The sequence below is a fragment of the Pholcus phalangioides genome, unplaced genomic scaffold, assembly GCF_987345545.1.
Source record: "Pholcus phalangioides strain wild (caught in Gottingen) unplaced genomic scaffold, Ppha-v1.0 ptg000004l_1, whole genome shotgun sequence".
Lineage (NCBI taxonomy): Eukaryota > Metazoa > Arthropoda > Arachnida > Araneae > Pholcidae > Pholcus > Pholcus phalangioides.
The window spans coordinates 22,172,830-22,198,610 of NW_028301597.1; the positions used below are offsets into that span (position 1 = coordinate 22,172,830).

The 25,781-nt window shown below is 33.0% G+C and overlaps 1 protein-coding gene across 8 annotated transcripts in view; it reads right to left on the reverse strand.

Moving 5' to 3' along the window:
• Nucleotides 1–25,781, reverse strand: part of Vps13 (vacuolar protein sorting 13C) — a 190,209-nt gene that overhangs the window by 152,236 nt on the left and 12,192 nt on the right. For 7 of the 8 annotated variants that reach the window (XM_089231120.1, XM_089231121.1, XM_089231122.1 and 4 more), the window contains exons 6-15: nucleotides 25,159–25,239; nucleotides 24,662–24,719; nucleotides 23,264–23,394; nucleotides 18,128–18,234; nucleotides 17,710–17,881; nucleotides 8,317–8,379; nucleotides 7,448–7,468; nucleotides 5,216–5,233; nucleotides 1,691–1,811; nucleotides 239–339 (exon numbers count right to left, since the gene is read on the reverse strand). In XM_089231120.1, coding sequence (XP_089087246.1) covers nucleotides 239–339; nucleotides 1,691–1,811; nucleotides 5,216–5,233; nucleotides 7,448–7,468; nucleotides 8,317–8,379; nucleotides 17,710–17,881; nucleotides 18,128–18,234; nucleotides 23,264–23,394; nucleotides 24,662–24,719; nucleotides 25,159–25,239 — 873 coding nt within the window. The remainder of the gene's footprint in view (nucleotides 1–238; nucleotides 340–1,690; nucleotides 1,812–5,215; nucleotides 5,234–7,447; nucleotides 7,469–8,316; nucleotides 8,380–17,709; nucleotides 17,882–18,127; nucleotides 18,235–23,263; nucleotides 23,395–24,661; nucleotides 24,720–25,158; nucleotides 25,240–25,781) is intronic. The other variant, XM_089231119.1, reaches the window with a different exon arrangement.

Here is a 25,781-nt window from a genome sequence, read left to right on the forward strand (position 1 = left end):
ATTCTTTTAAAAATAGATGGTTTGAGAAACTAAGTTTGACATAAGTGCTGGAATGAATGCAATTTTTGTTTTTTAAATTTAATTTGGAATCTCACACATTCAGAAAAAAAAAATCAAGTGCTTTTATGAACGTAAAATATTTTTCTAATTAATAAAACCGATGTTCCTAATCTGAACACTGACCATTAAAATGTTAACAAGGTTCAAGTATAGGCCATATGTACATCATAAAATTTACCTCTTTTGGATATTCTGTGGGAGATATTTGCTCTTGATAACCAATTGCTTCATATAACTTTGCTTTTTCTTCTTCATTCATAGCTTCTTCAAGCTGCTTCACTGAAGAATTCAAAAATTTATTACTTTTCTAGCAAAGTATTACAGATTTGAATTTTAGATTGGATTGGATTTTCATTTTATTGGTGCAAAGACCATCTAGGTCAAGTTACGCCAAAACAAATGTCTATATGAAAAGAACACAAGACTTATTCTTGTCATGTTAAAAAGTAAAAGTATGTGTATGAAACGTAAAACAATGACATGAATTGTAAAAAAAACTAATGCCATATAAACCAATGGCTTTGATGAATTTAGAAATGTGAGATGCATCGCAATGGTCATATAAAATGTCATGAAGTGAAAGATCATTCTGACCAAAAATGATGACGATGATGATGCAAAAAAGTAAAAGCATGAGCAATGGTCAATGGACTTTGACAATGTGTGCACTCTGGTTGACTCTCTTGTAATAATAAATATGATTGTGTGAGACGACTGTGTCCTATGCGTAACCGGGCAAGCAGAACTTCCTCCTTTCGATTAGTCCTGCAGCTCGAACGCCAATGGCCAAGTGTGGGCTTGATGGGATATAATTTATTATTTACTTGGTTATTCCAATGATCCTGCCAGTGGCGATGCATCACTTCTCGGAGGATTAGGAAGTGGTCACTGGCAGGGACCAAAAGATTACTGTCAATGTTAGATGTTGTTCGAGCTGTGGTGTCTGCTCTTTTATTGCCCGGTATTCCTACATAACCTGGTACCCAGTAAAATTTTACTGTGGTAGCATGATGAATGAGGTGATGCAATTCATGAAAAATGGCATGAATGAATGGATGAGTGTGAAATGTAAAGGAACACGGTGCTTGTAATGCACTGAGAGAGTCACTATAAACTATGCATCGGCAATGACGTTTGCTTCGTATGTGACATAGAGCCTGAAGGATAGCGTACAGTTCTACCAAATAGATAATGCATCCGGTACTTTGAAAGATGTCTCCTAACAGTAGATGTAGGCACAACCGACATGGCCAGGGCTCTTGGAGATTTGAATTTTAAAAAAAGGTTTTGTGGCACTCTTTTTTTACTGCTTATGCACATGCCATTTCCTATCATTCATTAAAAAAACTTATAATTATGTTAGCTTGGTTTAGGAATTTTAAAACAAAGAAATGAGGTAAAATATCAAAATATGGTAATCAAACAGAAATATTTGAAAGAACGCAATTAATGCTATCACTATTTTGCATTTATTAAAATTTGCATGTAAATCAATCTTGACAAGAGATTGTTGTAAGAGTTTGCAAAGTGGATTTCAAAATGATATAATTTCAATTTCATTATCAATTTTTTCATTTTATGAACAAGTTAATTACTGATTAAGAACCTGAAAAGACACAAACTAATTTACCAATCTTCTGGCCAGCACTCTCTTCTTTAGAGGAATCAGAACCTCCTCCTGAGAACCAACTACCAAACCAACTGCCCCACGACTTTGGTTTTACTTCCCCAGTTTTAACTCGACGAGAATGCTGAAAAAAATATATTTACTTATTTATATATATCACGAAAAACTGTTTGATTTGTTTTATTCAAATTTCTCTACCCAATAGAAATACAAACAACCATAATGAATTTTAATTCAATACATGAAAGAATACAGAATATTATGTATTATACATCCAACCCCACGGTATAGCATATTTTATTATAATCTGATTTGCAGATGCATCAAAAAGTTGTTTTAGCAGCATCATTTCTGATGAACTGAAATATCACTAATCCAACTACACAATGGCTTTCGGACCCCTCAAGCATTACTAATGCTTATAGTTAAATAAATATCTTAGCTTTCATAGGTAGAATAATTTCAGATTTTATACAGATAATTTCCTCATCACTAAGGAAAGAAATTAGTGATGAGAAAATCACACGAGTTAATGGAAATTTCCAAATAAATAAGGATCAGATAAATTAGTTTTTGCTTTACATATGAAAATATCCTTTGAGTCATGTTTATGTATCAGAAAAGAATGCCATATCTTTATTTTTTTTATTTCTCAATCACCCAGCAAATTTTGTGTACTTGGACATATATAGGGCTCCTACTCAAAAAATTTGAAGTAGTAGGACAAAGCAGTACTACAAAGTAGAACATGGGAGGGTACCACCCCCCCCCCCTAGTGAACATAATCATAGCATAATAAAAAATATCCCCAAATTTTTTTTCTTTTATTTTTAAAAAAAATTTCACGACACTATTTCAGTATCCTATAAGATTGACTCAAGCCAAAGCAAAATGATAGAAATGACTTGGCTACTAAAGCATTTTGGTCAAAACAATGTACTTAGCAACCACAGATAATTTTCTGTCTATCCCCATAATATAAATTACATTCTTTTTTTTAGAGTCTCCCACAGTCCGGTCTGTCAACTCTCTTGGACAATGCACAGCAAATTATGAAGACGTAAGTTTTTAAAAATGACACTGTCGAAACCACTTTCAAATGCAAAGTGAAAAATGTGTAAATTACATGATTCTATGTAAATAAGCCAAGGCAAACCAGGCGGTTTTACTGTGCTGTCCATCCTTTTTTTTTAACGGATTTTTTTACATTTGGCTTATCAGTGTCACTCACACACAATACCAGTGTAATCATTTTTGACAAATGAAGCATTTTCATTTCTTGCTCTTTGCTGAACATCGTATAAATATTGTTCATGTCCTAAAAATACAGACGACAACCGAATGCTATTGGGTAGCATCAGAATCACCAAACCTAGAAGACAAATGTATCCAACTGCTTTGTAATGCAAATGTTTCACCTATACACAAAATGTGGACCATAATTTTCAATAATGAATGTTAGTTACTGTCCAAGACCATGAAGTAGTAAATACAAAATTATTTTTTCTATCCAGACAGAAGTTTTTAATGACTACTATACTTATTGAACCCTCAAACTATGCAAAGAAAAATTAATAAATCAAATGGTGAACATACACCCACAAATAACCTGAAAAACTATACAATTTCTGCTTTGGCAGAATGATTAATTGCAATCTACTACATTTGTAATATTTGGCAATATATTGATGATTCCCTGCTGAATTAAAACCAATTACAAAAATTTTGTTGATAGGATTTGGTAAAAAAGTATGAGAAGTAGGACAAAAACTAGAAAGTAGGACAAAAACTAGAAAGTAGGACATTTTAACAAAAAGTAGGAAACGTAGGACAAGTGGGAGCCAGGCCCATCATTTGGGGGGGGGGGGGTTATGGGAGCCTTGCATATATGAGAAAACTCATCTATTTTGATTCAACATTCCCCTTTTAATTCAAACCAGTCAATTTATATAAATGTGATAATGCAATTTTTCTTTCTTTTTTTTCGCCACACTAAAATATATTTAAACCATTATGTACAAAGCACATCTGAAATGGTTCTTAGTGATCACAAATGAAAGATTCATATAAACTTTAGATATTGTAGATAAAGAAGTTTTATCATTTTTGTTAACCAATGAATTAAAATTTTCAATTTCTCTCATGAAATGTCAAGAAAGGTTTATCCAGCTAAATAATAAAATAAAAAATGTTCCCATTTATTTTGAGCATGTATTCATGCATATGTAATAAAAAAAGTGGTAATTTGGAAGATTGACTTTCATGTCAACACTGCCTTTTCAATATAAGACTCGAATATAATAAAAAAAAATGATTATATAATTTTACTAAAAAATTTCAGCTATTTTCGAATTGTTTTCTTTCTATGTTTATTTTATGCACACAATCTAATATTTTTTGTATATCGTTTTATCACTTGTTTAAAGAAATATATTTTCATAATTTTTACACATGGAGAAGTTGTAATGGAAAAAACCACGTAAGCCCCACAAATAACATTTTTCATTGAATGAAGGAAAGTAAAATTTTGTTTAGTACAACACTTACAATATGAGTGTAACCTACAATAGTCTACAAAAATCAAATAATCTTAGGTGGAATCAATGTTTGTATTCTGATTCAGTTTAGAATGCACATTCTTTTCTACATTTTTCGCCAATTTTTTATATTTTAATACAGATTCCCGTTTTGACTCCCAATAGTAATTTTTATGGGGAAAAACCCTAAAATTATATTTAAAATATAATATACGAATAAAAGTAATAATACAAAGTATAGATAACTGGATAATATCTCTCTAAAAATAAAAAATTTGAAACAATTTTTTTTCAATTGTGATTGGTTAAAATATTTTATAATGTGGGCAAAAATTACGAAAAAAACTTTCCATAATATGAACTTCTCCTTCATTTTTGCATTATTGCATAATAATATGTGATTAAATTTGAAATTAAATAACTTTTATTGCTGAAATAGTTAGCTAAACTGATGCCTGCTAATCAGAGTTCCAATTCTTTGCATAACCAGTTTTGTACTGACATACAAGAAACATTATCAACAAGGCACAATGTAATATGCAAAAATTAGAATGAAAGTATGAAGTGCACTAGTAAAGTTATTGATTTGGTGTAAAAAATTAAGCATGAGCTTTTCAACATAATTTTTTTTTTTGGTAATTTGATAGACATGTGCCATACCAAAAAAAAATTATGCTCCCTAAAATTGGTTACAGGATATGAAAAGTGCCTTAAATTATTTTTTCCATATCTGCAATTATTAAGGTCAGTCATTACAAATTAAAATTTAATTTATCAAAAAAGCTCAATTTTTTACACAAACTATATTTTCTTTACGAACATGATAGATATAAAGAAAAGTAAAGAATCTGAAGGGGAAAAATAATCCAAATTTGAAATTAGGTAAGTTGGGGAGAAAAGGGTGTTTAAAATGTGATTTTTAGTAGCTTATGGCACTACATCAAAGGTATTGCTAAGGACCAAAAAAAGAAGGAGAGAGACAGAAACTCACCTTCAGTTTTTTCTTTTTCTTTAGAAAGAAGCATAGAGAAAGAAATATCAAGCTTAAAGTTACTTTTGCTTACCGCGAACAAATACTTGAGAAACTAATTCAATTAAATCTCTGGTTATGGAAGAATACATAAAAAAAAACAATTTAAGTGAGTGAAGATTAATTTGTCATAAAACAATAGGATCTCTCATTATTAATTTTTTCCATCTTAGTCAAGTCATTCCAGATCCACTTCTAGTTTGAACTTTTAATGGTTTTCAAGAATTTAAAAAGAATAATAATAGCATCGATAAAATTGTATATTTCTTTTCCATACAGATTTTTAGTGGCATTTATGTGGAAATCCAATTAAAATGCTTTAGTATTACAGTATTTTAACAAGCCAATGATTATGAAAACTGAGATGTTCAAATATAATTTCTGAATTTAACACAACTAAAAATAATTTAGCATCAATAACATTGTATATTTCTTTTCCATACATTTTTACAGGTATTTACGAGGAAATCCTATTAGATGCTTTAATATTACAATATTTGAACACATCAATGAACATGAAAACGTCAAAATGATGTTCAAATATAATTTCTGAATTTAAAGAAACTAAATTCTAAACTCATTTAAAAGAAAATGTTGAATTTGACAATCAAAAGACAACAATGTTACATAAATCAACAACAAAGAAATAAAGACAAGATGAACTGACAATTAGTTAAAGGAAACTAATGACACCAATGCATGCTCCTATCACTTTGCTACACTGTCTAAGGCTGGGATTACACTAAAAGTTTGATAAAAGATGTTTTACAAAACACAAAAAATGCAACCAATAAGAGTATAGTTATATGTTAATTACATTTGAGTGAATGTAACCTATAGGCTTAGTGGTTGTCTCCTCTCAAGTTTTGTAAAAGAGCTTTTATCAAACTTTAAAGTGCAATCCCGGCCTAAAAAGCAATTTAAACAAAATAACATACAACATAGAAATTTGAGAAAATTGAAATTCAAGTAAGTTCATGCTAACTAAATAATTTATTGTTTTATATTTTTACCATGTGTGCCGATGATATATATGCTGTGTTACTATGAAAATGACATACAAACATTTATCTAATTTTATTATAGACATGCGTATGAAATAAATTCATCTTTCCAAGATTTGACTAATGTCTCACAGCAAGCCATTTCCTCAGTTCTAAGCTACACAATTTACTACCAATACTTGCACACAATATTTAGTTGAATGCACAGTCATGTTAAAGCTTCATATATCAATAAATATAATATTTTGATTACTATATCTCAAAATATTATCTCCAGCCATATTTTTCAAAACTATTGTCACCCGTCTGGAAAAAAGCTGCACCAGATGCAGTACCTTGTATGGATGTATACTGTTTATGCATGTATGCAGTTCATTCTTTGCAAAAATGTTTCCCAGAAATGTCTAATTTCACACTGGTGTAAAAATTAGTTTTGTATTCATTTGTCTCAATGCCTTGCACTAAAGGTAAAGATTACATTGGACAGCAATGACTTCCTCTCCTGTTTTTAGGTGCCTTTGAACCAGCACAGCCAATATTTTGGTTCCAATCATTGTATATGTATATATATAATTTTTATACATATATTGTATTACAAAAATATGCAGATTTTGTTTTAAAAAATTCTTTCATATTTTTCTGGCATGTGATTTAGAATTATTGAAAAGTATAAGTTGTTTTCTCATTCACAATATAAAGGTAATTTAACCTACAGGACAATTAGGTTTTATTCATGAAATGCTCAGCAAAAAACCTTTGTAGTAATATTTCTTTCTTATTTAATATATTTGAAAAAACCAGGGGAAATAATTGAACACACACCAATGCATATTAAAATCTTTAAAGGAAAAAAACATCTCCTTATCAAGATTACAAATTCAATTGTCAATAAAGACTACAATCACTAGAATTTCATTACTTGCAAAAAGATTGCTTATCAATCTATTAATAATTGAGACTGAGGACAAAAAATATGGTTAGAAAGGAATGGAGTCATTACTGTGCATTAACATTTTAATACATCAAGATTATGTATGTTTTTTGTAATCATAAACCATATCTACTTTTGCATTGCACAATATAAAAAAAATTAACAACCAGCCAAAGCAAAAGCAGGGAACATAAAATATACTAAGAAAAACGTCAATACAATGCAAGCACAGCTTATAGCAAGGCTATGTCAACTCACCTTGTGTGGCTTTGATTGTGCCTTTGCACAGGAAATACAGAGGATAAGATGAGAAATGAGAGGAAAACAGAAGGAAGGAGATGACAATAAAACGAGCATAGAACAGCAAAGCACATTACAAGTCTTCATATTTGTTCAAGAATTTTGTATGTATTTGACTCATTTTCCTCACTTTATTTAACAAATTAAATTCATACACTGAGCAGCAAATATGTTTAGAATTAACTTGATTTAGAACATCATGACCTTTCTGTGGGTTGTTTCATGTTAATCACCATTAAACAATTTAAGGGTTCATTTGCAAAAGACCTCATGTTCCACTTGGAAATAAATTTTTTAAACTTCACTTTCTCAATGAAATTAATAATCTTTCATTGACTATACTTATATGCAGAATAAGTTCAGCAAATGGTCATTAAGTAATTAGTTTTGAATACCAAATTTCAGCATTTCTAAAACAGCATTCACAAAAGCCTCTAACAAAAATAAACAAGGAAATCTCTATGTTTCACATATTTCTACCTACATATTCTCAAAGTCGATAGTATTTTTGGTGAAAATACTCCCATCAATTATTATGAACAATACAATACATAAATGTTCCAAATAATAATGAAATATATAATGTACATAATGTGTGTGCATTTAAATATATACACACTCATTTGAGTTTCAAATTTTCACCAAATACTGTTATACACAAGATATATTCATATGACATGAAAGTGGTGAACAAAAATAATGAAGCATATAGAATGAAATAATGCATATAAACGAAAGCATATTCAATTCAAAAACATGTGTTTTGTGAACTGGATTAGTATTGAAGTGCAATGTTTACTGAGACATGATTTAAAAAAAAAACTTACTTCAAGTTCAGCTTGTTTTCTTGCAACTGTTATGTTGAAAAGATCAAGCTTTTTCTCACAATCCTGAAAACAAAACCTCACTTTACTCATAAAGAAATTGAATCATCTTGCAAAATATTAACATGATTTCAAATGAGTTAAATTCCCCCCCCCCTTTACCAAATCACCTCACTTTCAGCATTAGTTTTATGAAATTTCTTAGGATGACCATTGTAACAAGGTTTCATTGTATATACTTATTTTCTCCCACACGAGTACCAATTATAAATCGGCATGGGGTCTTCCATTCATGTCCTTATAAATACCCCTACTTTTTTATCCATGCCTTTTTATCTTCCCCCACATCAACGATCCTTGCGAAGTGACTTGCTTGGTCTTTCTTAAAAAATTATTCTTTTCGCCGATTTGTTCTTCTGAACTAATTATACAACCAACTATGAACTTTCCACAGAAACTCAGATAAACTCCTTTGTTGGTAAAAGCAACTTTCCTTCTGTTTCATTAACTGTGGTTAGTAAAGTACTGCAACAGCAATGCCACATTAACAAATTAATAAATGGGAAGACAATAAATGAAATTTAAACAAAAATATTATGCAATAAAAAATTAATTTAATCCGATATCAAATTTTCTATATCAAATAATAAATAATTTGACAGGTAAATTAAGTGTTAACAATAATTCGATTTGGTTATGTGGATAGTTAACATCAAGTGTAGATTCTATTTATTTTAATTTTTGTCTAGCTTTTTCCTCTCCCTTCTATATTATTAAAAATTTGCCATTGAATTGAAGTGAAAAAAAAACTGTAGCATGAAATTCTCTTATATCAGCTTTTGGTTGCCATAATTCACGCTTTAATTTAATTAATAAATATATTTACACCTATTGGGCCGATATACTTCGTTCTTTTTATCTTTCTTCCAGGTCAAAAGAAATAAGAAGATTTACGTGTATCGCAAGAACAGATGTCATAGGGTCGAAAGTATTTTACTATCTTTTAACTACTGCTCTCTTCCCTGTCCCAGCTTTCTTCATCACATTATGAATTAACTGTTTTACTGTGTTCATTCAAACTTTTTTCTTTCTCTTTGCATTTTTTTTCAAATATTGTAAAATATGTAATTAATTGTAAATTCTAATTTGTATAGTATTATTGTAATTGACTGGGGCAAATAAATTATGTTATGTTATGTCTAAATATACATTTTTGGTGCATGTTGAACTATGTATTTGATTAATAAAATTGACCATACAACAAGGGAATAATTGTTCACACGCACACACAAACACACCCACTTCTGCGTAATTGAATCCGAACTTGAGTTGCAAGCAGAAGTGTAGCAAGAAGATTGGTTATGGTAAAATAAATGAATTTGGATAATGAAAACTGAGAAATCAAGATGGTGCCTGAATTTTTTTTTCTCTAAATTTTTCAAACCCCACAGAAAATGTATCCAAAAGTGTCCTGATCTGCCAAAAATAAAACCTTTAGCTATATAACCAGAACCATTAAGTATTTTAAAAAAATGTGTGATTCCAAGAAATTATTCATTATCACATTTTTGCTTCTAAAAATCATTTAAAAGTACTTCAAAATATACATATTTTAAACATTGCACAAAGCAGCAATTTTTGAAACACATACACTAACCTCAAAATAAAATTTTAACCTGAAAGCAACAAATTTCCTTCGAAAACAATTTTCCCCAAAAAACCTATTTTCCTAAAGAAAACCAATATTTCAGGCTAAAAAAAACTCAGCCAGGGGAAAAATGGGTGTCTGCCTGGGAAGAAAATTTGACAACCCTGGTTGCGACTCAGTTTTACAATTTCTTGGGAAACAAAAAAGGCATGGATGACATCAGAGATTTTCGAACAATAGTTGAGGAAGATAGATAGAAAATTTTCAAGTGAGAAGAGAAAAATTTTGTTTACTTTGGATAAATTGCACCTCTAATCTAAAAATAATGACCCTTTCAGCAATTAAATCATGTTTTTTTACCACCTAATTCAACAGCAATTTCACAACCACTGGATCAAGGAATTATCCTAAGTATGAAAACTTTTTACAGAAAATTAGACCAAAAAAATTTGTGAATTTGTGGATGTTGGAATGGAAGCAAAAATTTCTATTTTAGGTGCTGTTGAAATGATTGATTCTGCATGGAAGTCTCTCTCATTCACGAGTGCCATGATTCGGAACTGCTTCCGTCATGTTGGTTTTTGTTCTGAGCCTTTGGAAAACGATAATTTCTCCGAAGATTCCTCTCAGATTACGTGTGGAGAAAGCATAAATAACGCTACAGGTGATTGTATCAAGGATGAATTTGTGAACATTGATCTTGTAACTTCAGGACTTTTAGAAGGTGATATTCTAGAATCAAATCAACCAAACAGCAAGTGCTTCATGTTTCGAAGAAATAGAATCACAGACACTTCAGATGAAGAAGAAATATCTGCACCATTTTTCGCCATGATGCATTAAAAGCTGTAGATGTGATACGTCAATTCCTATGCACTCAGGAAAAAGCCAAACGGGGGGGGGGGGGGGGGGGAATCAGCCGACATGAATCCCCAATTTAATTTCGAATTCAGTTCCCATGAATATAAGTATTTTCTATTTTGTGTTGCTTTCTCATTTTATTATTATCTCATTATTTTATTGTTAAATTTAATGGAGTGCCATACTGAAAAGCAACATAAATTATATTGCTTTTTTATAATGACACTTTCCCTAATGTAAGGGGGAAATTATATTCATAAATATAACATTCGATTCATTAACTTAATTAGCAAGAAGTTTAGAAATACAATCTGGTTTTAATTTTTCTTAGTTAACAGTTTTCCTAGTGATCAAGTTGATTCATCTTCAAATCCAATTCATGAAATCTTAGAGAACTAAATACGATACGTAGAACTTAAAGATTCACTTTTGCAACTTACCTAAAAAATAGTTGATAAAAATCCAGTTGATTTGCAGTTTTATGTTATTGAATCCATATCAAATAAATAAAATAAGTGAGAGATATGCATAAATTTTGAATTGAATGGAAAAACCCAAGCTTATCAGCACTATATTTCAAGCACTTTATAAGTCTGCAATTACAATTCACTGAGAAGTTTTCTGATAACATTTCCCTGTTCAGTTTTTCTATCAACTTTTCTATCACTTTTAATGGGGGCAAACTATTTTTGGTGTCCGGAGAAGTTCTAGAAGTACCTTTTGCTGGCAAATTGTTCGGGGGAAATACCCTTCTCATATAAGAGTTAAATGTTTCAGGTAGCTGTTTCTGGCAATAAATTAAGACCCATCCCAATAGAAGACTTCAGGAGCCAACAAGGGCTTTTGTACTCTACACCCTTACAACCTTTTCCCTCCACCTTCGAACCCATTCATCCTACAAGGAAGGAAAAACAGCTGTATAACAAGTACCCATGGATCAACTGGAAATTTTTTTCCCTCTCCACTATCAACCCAAAACAACTTATCATGTGACACTAAACTATTTTTTTTTTTAATTCTTAGGGTAAAAATAGAGAGATTTTTATCTCCTTTTGTATGCGGAAACCTTTTCAGTGGATATCTCTGGCAAGAAAAAAATTAGAAGAAACTGAGTAAAACATTTCCAACAGACTTACAAGAGATCCTCCTGGATTTATTTACATGTATGGAATGTATAAAAATGGCTTCCGTATTATTGGGATTCTTTCCCTAACTCCGTAGTTTAGGAAGTTCAATTGCAGAAACTATGTACAGACCGTAGCAGTTGGCAACTCTGTGTATATAATTACACACAGAAAAACGATCAGACAAAAATTTAGAGCAAAACCCCTCTAACTTGACCTTCGCTTAAGTCCACATGTTTGTTGATACTTTTGGGGTGTCGAGTTACAGATTTCACACAAGATTTAGGATGATTATAGAAAGGGGGCGAATGAGTCAAAAGCAACGAGGATTTTTCCCCCTAGAAAGAAGAAAAGAGACCTAAAGTAAAAAGAATTTATTTTTCACAGAAGGTGATTGTTTTTCTGAAGGGATTTCAGAAGCATTACCACTGTGTGCTCCTATTTGGTTCAGGTGCCTGACTGCCTCCTCCTGTCAACCAAGTAGCATCCTTGAGAAAAAGTCAATAAATATTGTGAAGTTGGTTTTTTTCTTAAGAGACTAATTATTTTCATAATTTTCTCTCAATGCCAGAGTAAAATTGTTTATAGTTTAGTAACATGCCACCAGATGGCATTATGTTGTTCTTTTTTTATATTTTTTCTTTTGGGTTTTTTCATGCAGATGTTTGATCCTCGATGCTCAGTGTGCCCGAGTTATGATGTTACCGCCGTTCCAAAAGCATGGCAACAATCTTTTTATCTGATTGATTCAGAGTTCAATAAAATTTTTTCTTTAATTTAAACCTGGAATTCTTTATTTTCGAAGACGTGAACAAAACATTTGTTTGGGGCTCGTCCAGGATCCAAATTTGAATCAGATCATCTTGCCTAAAAATACTGACTCAGGCGGAAATCATCAAGGAGGATTTTCTTCGAGACTATAAGGACGTGACTCGCACTGCCAATTTCGCAGAGTTCCTGGAGGACTCTACATCAGTGGAAACAGTCCTGGTGAGACTAGAATGGATTGAAGATGCCTTCAGACAGTGCATGGAGTATAGCCAAGCCTTTCCAGATGAGTTATCAGAGATGGGAGAGGTCGAAGATCTGTATTTCAACATCAAATCAAAGATGAACAGATTCATCAATCCCAAGATGACGGAGGCATCAGACTTCAGCTACGTAGCTCAAGCAAAGAACCTTGTCGCTCGTACAAGTGAGTTCAAGCTCCTGAAACTGCACATTACCACGTTCAGTGGAGAATACATGGAATGACTCAGCTTCAAGGATATGTATCTGGAAGTTGTGCATAATAACGGGACTCTCAGCTCAATAAAGAAGTTCCATTATTTGAAAGAACTTCCCGAGAAAGCTCCAGCTGATATCATCCACTACATTTTGATCCCGGAGGCTAGCTATCAAGAAGCTTGAAGAAGGCTGGTTGAGTGCTACAACAAGAAAAAGCAAATAGCCAGCTCATTGGTTTCTACTTCCATGAATCAATCCAAGGTCCCCAGTCCCCAAGGTCCCCATCTAACTTACGATGTCTAGCTGACACTTCCGAACAAGTCGTCCAGGGCTTGAAAACTCTTGGTGATGAAGGCCATGAGCCCAGAGGTATAGTTGATACATCTGCTTCTCAAAAAGGTTGATGCCAATACTCATTGGTTGTGGTTCGAGAGGACAGTCGACAAAGACTTTCCAACTTACCAGAGCTTCATTGATTTCTTCAAAGAGAGATCATCTGCTATCGATTCCGCACCTGAAGTGAAACCAAGAGGTACATCCAGTACTGCATCCAGATTATCTGACGTGAAGTGTTCAAAGTGTAATGGTAACCATTCCATCGCAAATTGTGCTAGTTATAAAAATCTGAGTGTCACGGCACACAAGGATTTTGTGTAGAAGAAAGATCTGTTTTAATTGCTTGTCAAATAAGAACTTGAGCAGGAAGTGCTGCTCTCAGTTTTCATGTCAATATGTAACGGAGGAATTCTGTGAAACATATTTCAAGGAAAATGCCTCGATCAACAAGAACAGATGTTTTATTGTGAAGCCTCCAATCTACAAACCTGATGTGAAATTTGGAAATTATGACTCTGCATTCTTGCGTCTGCGGTCGATGCAAAGAAAATTCAAGCACGACCCAGAATTTTCAATGGAATACAGATTGTTTATGCAAGAATACAGGGATTTGGGTCACATATACTTGGCTGATGATGACTGCTTGATGATCCCATATGATCAAAAAATTTTTCTTCCTCATCATGCTGCGCATAAGCATTCCAGTTCAACAACAAAGTTGAGCATCGTTTTCAACCGTTCATGTGCTAGTAAGAGAATTCCATTCTTGGTATTAGTCCCAAACTCAGACGTGATATATTTGAAATTTGCTGACTTTTCGACTCTACAAATTTGCATTTTCGGCAGACATTGCTAAAATGTGCAGACAGATACTTGTCTCCTTCTGATCAATCATATCAACATAATTATGACATTTTTTATGCTTGACAATTCCACTGATCCTGCTGCTGTGTACAAATTAAAAACTGTCACCTATGGTTTGTCTTGCTCGTCATTTCTGGCTACCAGATGCTTGAAGCAAATGAGTATTGACCGTCAAGGCGATTATCTGGATGCAACAAGAATCATTTCGAATGACTTCTACACAGATGATTTGCTATGTGGTGCAGATACTATGGATGATGCCAAGCTGTGCTCACAAGTGTCTTTGTTACTTCGAATCAGAAGTTTCAAGCTTCGTAAATGGAGATTGAATTCGTAATCGCTGCTAAGGGGAGCAAAATGCAAATTGTAATGACTACAATATTGCAATTGACAAGGTCTTGGGATCGAACTGGAACTCTGTGGATGATGCATTTTTCTTCACACCATGTTTGAACATTGATGTTCCCTTGACAAAACGCAAAGTCCTCTTGCGATCTGCTCAGATATTTGATACAATGGGATTAATAACCCCATGTATGTAGTATGAATCAAAATATTCTACCAAAAGTAGTGGGTGGTGAAATGTTATTGGGACGATCAATTACCCGATGTTATAATGAAAGAATAACCTGAGTTTCAAGCTCATTTAAACTCAATGTGCTAAAGGTGCCTTGTTGTGTATCAGCTTCAGAGGGTCCAGTATCATTGCATGGATTTTGTGATTCCTCTGCTCAAGCTTATGCTGCTGTGATTTATTACTGCCAAAGAAATTCTGAGCATACTAAGGTCACTTTGTGTAGAAGACTAAGGTAACACCTGTAAAACAACTGTTGATCCCAAAGCTTGAACTCTGTGGTGCATTCCTGTTAGCTCAGCTGTTTAAATCAGTGCCGAAATTTATCAAGTTACTAGACATTCAAGTTTTTGCATGGACTGATTCCAGAGTAATTTTGTCTTTGTTGTCGTCACATCCAAGAAGATGGAAAACCTTTGTTGCCAACCAGACTTCAAAGATCCTCGATACTCTGCCATTGTATGGAATCCTCTCACATCAAAGAACAACCCAGCTGATCTTGTGTCTCGAAGAATTAGTCCTGAGCTATTGCAAGGATCTGAACTCTGGTAGCATGGACCACGTTTCTCCGTGATCCATCTATGATCTGGCCTAAGCCAAATGATGACTTGCTGAAATCATTACCTATACCTGAAGAAAGACTGGATCCAATATATTTGTACACCACATTGATCAATGACACTCTGTGATATTTATTTGGAAAATTGAATCCATTTATTGATAAAGATGGTGTTTCACAGGCAGGAGGCAGAATTCAATGATCAAAATTGACATATAGAGCCAAACACCCAATCATTCTGCCAGAAGATCAAATTAGTCTGCTTATTATTCGGGAATTTCACATTTCGAATCTGCATGCTGGTCCGATGCTTCCATCTAACATCTTGAAGCAATCATATTGGATTACTAGAGATAAGAGAATGATTTATATCATTATTCACAAGTGCATTGTGTGCTTCCGGTTCCGTTGTAAATCAACTTCTCAGATGATGGCTGATTTATCAGGTCCTCGAGCCACCATGAGCAGACCATTCATGAATTGTGGTGTAGGTTTTGCTGGCCCTATCAAGATAAAGCTTCATCATGGATCTAAATTTATGAAGGGATATGTTGCTCTTCTCATATGCTTGGCAACTAAGGCTATACACCTTGAAATTGTGAGTGATCTGTCATCAGATTAATTCATTGCGGCTTTGAAGAAATTAAATGCTCGACGTAGAGCGCCATTGAATATATACTGTGATAATGCAATGAACTTCGTTGGTGCATGGCATAAGCTCGATGAGCTAACATTGTCGCGAATGAGATAGACAGCAATCAAGAAATCTCATATTTCCTGTACCAATGTTTTATTCAGTGGCACACGATACTACCTTCCTCTCCTCATTTTGGAGGGTTTTGGGAGGCCGAAATTAAATCAGAAAAGATTCATTGAAGATTCTTGCTTGACATTTGAAAAACTATATACTCTAGTTTGTCAAATAGAATTGATACTCATTTCTAGACCATTGGTGGCTCACAATGATAAAAACATAAGACTCGGTGCAAGTATTGACACCTTCTCATTTTTTCACTAGCGATGTTCTGTGCTCAGTTCCAGAAGAAGGCGACACTGTCAAGCATCCGTCAACAAGATAGCAACTTGCCTGGAATCTGAAGAAGTTTCTGGAAACAATGGCACACCGAATATCTCCATTCTCTACAACAAAGGCATAAATGGAGGAACACCTGCCCCAACCTGTTCATAGGTGATGTGGCACTTAAGGAGAGTAACCTTCCACCAACCTTGCCGATTGCTAAAATTGTGGAAACACATCCCAGAACTGATGAACGTGTTCGTGTAGTCACTGTGAAGACTTACAAGGACCTCTACAAGCGAACTATCACCAAAATCATCAAGCTTCCCTTGTGACTCTGATGTATAATAATTAATAGTACTTAATTAGGGCAGGAGTATGTTTATAGTTGCATGGTAACATGCCATCAGACGGCATTATGGTCTTATATATTTTTTTCTTTTGGGTTTTCTCGTGCAAATGTTTGGTCCTCGATGCTCAGTGTGTCTGAGTTGTGTTGTTACCGCCATTCCAAAAGCATGGCAATTTTTTATCTGATCAATTCACAGTTTAATAAAATTTTTGTTTTGTTTAAACCTGGAATTTTTTATTTTTGCAGACGCGAACAGAAAAAGTATTAAAAATAAAATTAATAAATGTGTCAGCAATATGCTGTTTCCTTTGCAGAAAATAACAGCGCACAATACGTAAAAAAGTTTTAAAAAATCTGCCATAGGCAAGGGTTTAAATTTTGTATTTTTCTCTGTTAAAACCGTGGTAATATATCACTTGCAACTATAATCTAGGAATTTTCCAACAAGCAGAATATGGAAAAACATTAGAGGGAGAGCAGAGAAAGAGAAGTATTTTGGTAGGGTTTAATTTTTGTTGAACAATCCATAAATTTGAAGCACTGAATATAGGAGTGGTCTACAGCCACCAATCAGAGAAAGATTTTGCCCAAATCATGTAGTACATGACTTTAGGATTAGCAAATAAAATACCATCTTTATATTGTTTTCTATTTGCCTTAGCTATCAAAAGATGTGTGAATTATTTATCCCATTTCCGGACCTTAAAATTGTTCAACTATTTTCACCAATGCAGGTGTAAAAAAATTGAAGGACACTGGATTAGAGTGCTCTGTCTATATATATTTAGCTCACAATGAAAAAATTAAAGGCTGCATATTATAAACACACTCACACATATTTCCTTCTGTTTATCACTGGACATCTTTTTACCCATCAACTTCTGAACATACAAGTCTTTGTACTCATTACACAGATGTCTATGACTCTTGATGTGCTCCCATGACCAGTTTCTTCGCTTGCGCCGAATATCTTCTTCAAGAATGGCACTTGTGGCAAATTTCCACCTTCAATATACATTTCAATATTATTTGTCAAATTACTGTAATAACAATGCATTGTCTGGGTAAATATCACAGTTGAAAAGATCTTGAAAATCAAAATATTTCCAAAAAATATATATTTTTTTAAATGCAATGGTTCCTTATGAAAGTAAAAAAATAAATAATAGTTTGATTGGGGGTGTAATACTTAACACAATCTTATTTTAAATAGATTAACTTATCACATAGTTATAAGTTAAGAGAATTTACCATTCTTTTGGATGGCCTTCATGAGGCACATCTGGACGGTACTTCCTATATAAATTTGCCACAGTCATTCTATCAAAAGCTTCAAGCATTTTCATCAAGTCTCGGTACTGAAAGCATGAGTAATAAGAAATTACAAGCGCTTTTCAAGCCAATATATGTATACATGTATAAGATTTTCATGGATGATTTCTTCTTTTTTATACATGACAATTTTTTTATTATTTTGCTACCATAAACCTTTGAGCAGAATGATTTGACATGCATTTTGATCAAAAGTACAGCGAATGATTTCATTCAAATTTTAATGAATTATTCAAATATGAAATTCTTAATTAAATTACAAACATAAACTTCTGATAAAAAGTTTATAAATCTCAGAATGTGAGTGTTTAGAAGGAGAACTTAATCAAATATTATAATATAATAATATTACATTTGGCGTTTCCAAAGGTGGTAAAAACCCAACAAAAGTAAATACCATACAAACTCTACAGTTGACATATATCCATTTTGTGATCACTGAATGGATTTTCAATACTCCAGATCCATCCAACAGATTGATTATTAACTATATATTAATTAATTAATTGATTATACTAACTTAACTATTGTTATTTTTAGTAGTTCCATATTTTGATGATGTTTTGATCAGGGCCAATTCTCTAGAGCAATTAGCATAAAGATTAGAATATGTACTAGACAAACTCAAAAATGTTGGATTACGTACTAAAAGAAAAAAATGTCTTTTTGGAGTCACTGAGGTTGCATTTTTAGGGAACCATATTAATGCTGTGGGTGTTCACCCTTCCAAATCGAAAATTGAAGCAATACGTTTGACTCCCATTCCAAAAAACAAACAACAATTACAGGCATTTTTAGGACTGATAAATTTCTATAACAGTTTTCTTAAGAATAAAGCTACAGTTGCGGAAGTGTTGCATTGATTACTGGATCAAAATCCACCATTCAAATGGTCAAAGATCCATGATGATCCCTTCAATTCTCTGAAGGAATTGTTCAGTTCAGATTGTGTGTTAGTACCTTTCGATGAAAAGCTTCCCATTGTGTTGGTATGAAATGCTTCACCTTTTGGAGTTGGTGCAGTTTTGAGTCACATACTTCCTGATGGTTCAGAAGCACCAATAGCTTCAAGAACTCAACTACTACAGAACGGAACTGTGCTCAAATCGACAAGGAAGCTCTGGATATAGTATTTGGAGTAAAAAAAGTTTAATTTTCTGTATGGTCACTCATTCACTATAGTTACAGACCACCAACCTCTCTTGGGAATTTTCAATAAAAATAAGCCCACAAAAAAGATTTTATCTCCGCAAATGCTGAAGAGAAGTTTGCTTCTAACACATATGATTTTTCGTTAATTCATAAGCCGGGAAAGAAAATTGGTAATGCAGATGCCCTAAGCAGATTACTGAATGCAAAAACTCCTGAATCCATGGTCACATCTCCATTAGAAGTGCTATTCATAGAAGAATTAGAAAATCCACCACTTCATGCTATGGATATCTCAAAAATGACTATTAGAGATCCAATACTTTCTAAAGTGTTGAATTGGGTACTAAAAGGTCACCTGTTGAAATGAAAAATTCACAGTTCTGAACTTATTTCTTAAAAAGGAATAAACTATCAATGCATAAGAATTGTTTATTATGGGGAAATAGAGTAATTATACCAGTGCCAGGTCGATCTCAAGTTTTAAGTGAATTGCATGTCGCACATCCAGGCGATAAACGCATGAAAGCTCTTGCAAGATTGTTCGTATGGTGGCCAGGCATGGATGTTGATATTGAGAACTACGTAAGAAGATGTACGAACTGTCAACAGACAAGGCATGCACCTCCCAGAGTTCCAATCCATCCATGGGAAATAACAACCAAGCCTTGGTCCCGAGTTCGCATAGATTTTGCTGGACCATTTCAAGGACAAAACTTGCTAATTCTGATTGACTCTTACTCCAAGTAGATTGAAGTACGACGAATGACATCAACTACTGCCACCAAAACCATTGATGTGCTGCGCGAGATTTCGCTACTCATGGTTTGCCAGATGTTGTAGTTTCCGATAATGGACCTCAGTTCACATCTGACGATTTTCGCTGTTTCCTAAAAAGCAATGGTATTTCTTCAAGCACTGATTGCTCCTTACAGACCATGTGCAAATGGTCAAGCAGAGAGAACTGTCCAGTCGGTGAAGGAATCTAAACCACATGGTTTCAGGTTCCTGGAGAAAGCGTCTTTCCAATTTCCTACTTCATCAACACATCATGCCATCTTCAGTAACAGGGGCCAGTCCAGCTGAGCTGCTGATGAGAAGGAGGATGACTACTGTCAGACTTGGTGGGTGATAGAGGGTGGAAACAGGAGCAATATGCAGCTACAGAGCAAAAACAACAAAAAGTGAGATGATTCAATGCCAAAGAAGCTGTTTACATCAGAAATTATAGCCAAGGTGCATCCTGGATTCTGGCTACTGTTGTGAAACCAACTGGACCAGTGTCATAAAAAGCCATCACCAATAACAGAGATGCTGTCTGATGTCACGCTGACCAAATGATGAACCACTATCCTACAGGCTCAGAGATTTCTGGATTGAATCAAATTCCTGAAGATGTGTTAAGAGACTAGTGCAGAACCTTCAAGTTCAACGATTGCAAATGAGCAGATACCAAACGATAATGTAACTGTGACAACAAAGACTCTGAGACCAAAATGAACAATCATTCGCCTAAAACGTCTGGGAATCGACGACTTTCCTAACTAAGAAGAGGGGTGCTGTGATCTATTTTGTTAATATAGATGGTAGCATTTAATAGACCTTATTCTTTGCTTTGTTTATAATGTTCAAGTGATTACTGTCTGGTCTGCTTCTGTGTCTGTCGCTCTCTTGAGCATTAGCAATCATGTACCTAACATGCTAACATCTATTTCTTTCTTGCTTCTTCCTTTATCATGTGTGTATGTGTATTAAATGTAGTAATTCAAAGAGTTCGCTTCGTCTTCTATCATCTTCCACTCGGACTAATGTTTCAGCGAGTACAAATTTTTATTTAACTGTGAACCTCTTCCTGAGGCAATTTTACTGGGCCTAGAGTAGATGGGAGAAATAATAAATTTGAGCACTCCCTCTCCCCCCTTCATGCTTTATGGCAGGGGTGACCAACAGCAAGGTAAATATAAATTATTGAATTAAAATTAATTTACAATGTCTTGAAATTATCAAATTTGTGATCATTATTTCCGCCATTCTCATTCCAAAACTATTTATATTCATTATTATGAGTGATAAAAATAATCTACTACGTTATCACCATGCTGCTTTCTCAAACACACAAATTGCTCATAAAGCTTGGCACGTGGAGCCATTTTTTTTTCATATTTTTCTGCCATCTCGTTTGGCAAATTGGCTATTTTGCCAAAATACTAATTGAACAGAAAAATTGGAACAAATATTTCATTTGTGAAATTCGAATTATGAATAGATTTGATGGAATAATTTGCAGTAGAAACTAATTTTTGATGCATTACATCTGGCTGGGAATGCAACCAGATAAACAATGAGTTTATGAATATGAAAAGGAATATAATGTCCACACACACACACACACACAGTGTAAAATTTTAGTGACTGAATTGCCCATGTTTTGACAACTACTATTATATGGCATAAACGAGTGAGGTTTCCGGGACTCTCTTTCATTTTACTAGTACAGCTTATGCACTAGAGTGACAGTGTAATGTGGCCCATCATGTGCAGCTGAACATTATGTTGGCCCTTGAACAGAAAGAAGTTGGCCAGCCCTGCTGTATTAGTAATCCCTTTTCCCAGACACTTGATCGGTAACCCTGTGAATTGAAACTTTTTTTCCTATACCTTAGCATTTTTCTTATCCTCCTTTTTCTCTTCCTTCAGTTTGACGAGTATAAAAATGTACAGTATAAAGTACTGCAGAGCATAATCTGCTTGCACTACGTACACCCTCCCGGCACGAGTAAACCACCCCTACTCTTAGAATCGGAAACAAGCTTGCACTATGTTCACACTCTAATGCTGGACAATCTTATCCTATACTTGCAGCCATATAATACGCCCTATCAGTGTTATCCGAAAATATAATTTTGAAGAGTAATTTCACTCCTCCATAAAATGCTAAGGGGCATTTTTGTAAAAAGAGGGATGTTTTTTACATTATAAATTGAAAAATAACTACCAAAAAATTACTCAAAATTTGGAGTATAATTTTCACTCCTCAACAAAATTTGGAGGAGTAAAATTGAAAAATTGAATTTTAATACGTGAATCACACATACAGATGCATATTGGCAAATACTGTGTGCCCTATATATATAAACTTGACTCATTTTGATAGGCTCTCCTTGGTCATGAAGAGCTAAACAGAAGTAAGAGAAGTTGTTATAATGGAATCATTATAAAATTAAAATTTAACACCAATTATATACAGAATGAAAATTTAAAAAAAAAAAATTTTCAGTATTTTTCCTGCAACGATTCAATTTTTATACCAAATTTTATCATGTGCTGAAACAAAAATCTGATAGTTCACAGTAAAATTTAATGAAAAAAAGATGATTCTCCAATATCACACACACACACAAACACATATATATTTTTTTGTTTTCTTTCTAGATAAGCTAAGCATGTTCAATGAAATCAATTATGCACATATACATAAAACTAACTGATATTCAGTGCTGCCTGGGTTTTTAATTACTGGGAGGACTGAAAAAGTGACAAACCATTATAAAGGAATAAACATAATACTGGCAGCATCAAAGAAGTGACAAACCATTGTAAAGGCATATGTATGTCTGAAAGGCATTGCTAGGGAACCACAGTAAACAAAATAAATATTCTGAAAGTGATTGTTGAGGCCCAAAAACCCATTGTTACCCAGCAGTTTTTCGCAAATTTCAGGCATTTGCCTTGCTCTGAGAAATTTATATAAAGTAGTCTATCATTCAATCTGGGCCGTGTTTGATATATATATGCAAAATTTAAAGATGATCGTTCTAAATTGTAGATTTGTATAGAGAACACACAGACAGAAAATCAATTTTATATATATATAGATTCAATATTCAAGTATATATAAATATGAACCTGTCTTTTGGAAAGTCCAAAAGCTATTTCTTGCATGACAACATTTAACCAAACTTTAGGTGTCTTGAAATGATCGACCTCAGGTTTTGAATTAAGGCGTAGCTGTGCAGTAGAATTAATTGGTCCCAACACTGTAAAATAAATAATAAATAACTAAAACATTTAAACTTTTGAAAAATCAAATGCTTAATAAATCTGCAGGGATGTCACTATTATTCTTGATGTAACTGCTTTTGTGATATGCTAAGTTAAAGTGTTGACACTGAAGGGCATATACAGTATATTTCTTGTGTGAGCAAAATATATTTTCATCTTACATAAAATACTGTACCATGCTCATAGATTTCAATGCAAGTATTAATATTGAGGATGTGGAACAAATTAAAGAGATCTTAGCTATTTTATGTGGGGGGGGTTTTTTCTCTAGGACTTTCATGATACCAATAATTTTCAAGAATGAATCAAGCTTGTATATTGAGGTAACACTGTATAATTAATTTGAAATAATACCAATTTGTACTATTATTAAAAACTCAACTCAATCTAATAAACAAGGAGCTTTCAAAATTTTACTATAATGGCTTCCCTGACTTTTGAAACTCTTAATGTGCCTATCATGAGCTTCCATATTGTATGCAAATGCCCATGTGCTGTTTTTATCAACATAGTACTTAAACAAAGAAATCACAAAGCAATCCTAAAAATTTTGGAAGTTCTCATGTTTTCTGAGATAGGTGAGCCTCAGAATTTGAAAACCTCCAGAATTAAAAAATACTGCAGGGGTAATTATTTTTTATGCATAAAACAAGTATTTTAAACAGACATTTTATCTTTCTCTAAATTTATTTTTTGCAGAAAAGTAGTCTCTGAACGCTGCAGTAAACCATACAAGCAAGTAATGATTACTAATATTTTTTAGTTTATATACAAAAAAACACTATATTTTTCTTATTCATTTACAGTAAAACCTCTTTTTTATAGACATCGGCAAGACAAAACATTTGTCTGTAAAAAAGGTGTGATTGTAATGATAATCCCTCTACAACTACCATATTTTAATGTGTGTACAAAGAACTTTTTTTGACAAAAATGGTCGCCAGAATATGAAGGGTTCTTATATATGAATAATATTACCTTTAAATACTATATTATTTAAGATATATATATTACAACATATCTTTCCAACTTTTTTCCAAATTTTAAGACCAAAAAATCAGAGGGTTTCTTATACACACCTTAAAATAGGTAATTTTTTCTTGGTCTGAGAAAAAGGTTGTTATTGAAGAAATAAAATAAAAAAGTAATTATTATTTGGTTGTAGAAGAGCGAGCGACTGCATCTGAGGGAATTTTACTGTATATGCAAGTTGGAAACAAAAATTCAAATAGGTTAACTTACTGTAAGCAACACTTGGAGGCTTGTAATTTGAAGTAGCAATAGTTTCTTTTAATCCATTCTATAGAGTAGAAGCATATTTTAATATAACACTCATTTTGAATTGATTATAGAAGCAGCAGATAAAAAGCTGCACCACTTAGTCTATGTGAACATTTGCGTTGCTTGTATTATCATATATTAATTTTCAAACATTTCCCCACTTGTACAAGTAGGACCCTTGAAATAGCATCAAGGATCCACTGGAGCGTTATTAAAAAACTATTTACTATCTAAAAAAATCAAAAATTTGTAGAGAAAACAAATTAACTATGGTTTCAACTTAGCACATACACACAGCAAGATGTAAAAACTAATTTTTTCTTCAACACATTTGAAGTATTCTTGCAATAAAACATACAAAAATTTGACAGACATTATATGAATAATCTGATGACAAATATTGAAAATAATTAAAAATAATCATGTATCAATAAAAACAGAATAATTTAATTGATTACCTGTCTTTCCTCTGGGCTCATTCGACTAAACAGTTCTGTATTGCTGTTCCAATATAATGAGAGACTGTCCAGTTTGACTAGCTGCAAACATAATGTAAAATATTCAATGATGAATCAAATGATGACAAATTATAGACTGAGAGAAAGAATTATCACTTCATATGTAACAAATATAAATATACTATACAATGCAACAAAGGTTTGCATTAAAATGCTTGTGATTTTTGGTTTTAAAAAATAATTTTTTACAAAAGGTGATTGTAAATAGCAAATAATCATATCAGAATTCTACTTTAACTTCAATAAATTTCTTCTGAAAGAACTATCGATTTTCAGAAGCTTAAAAGTAAGGCATATATTTTTCCATTCATGGCCTAGCTTGTTAAGGTTTAAAGAGACAGCCTAAGACAACCTAGTTAAGGCTGGGCATGTTTAGATACATACAATGTTTAGCCTCTAATCATAGGTATGTTTAGAGGCTCTTTAAAGGGTGGAGGAAATGAAAGCAATTGCAATCTTGCAAAAGGTGAAAGACAAAATCTACATACACTAAAGTAAATATTTGGATAAGTAAGACTTGCAGATCTCATCACTGAGCAGGGTTGGTAAAAAAATCCGTTTTT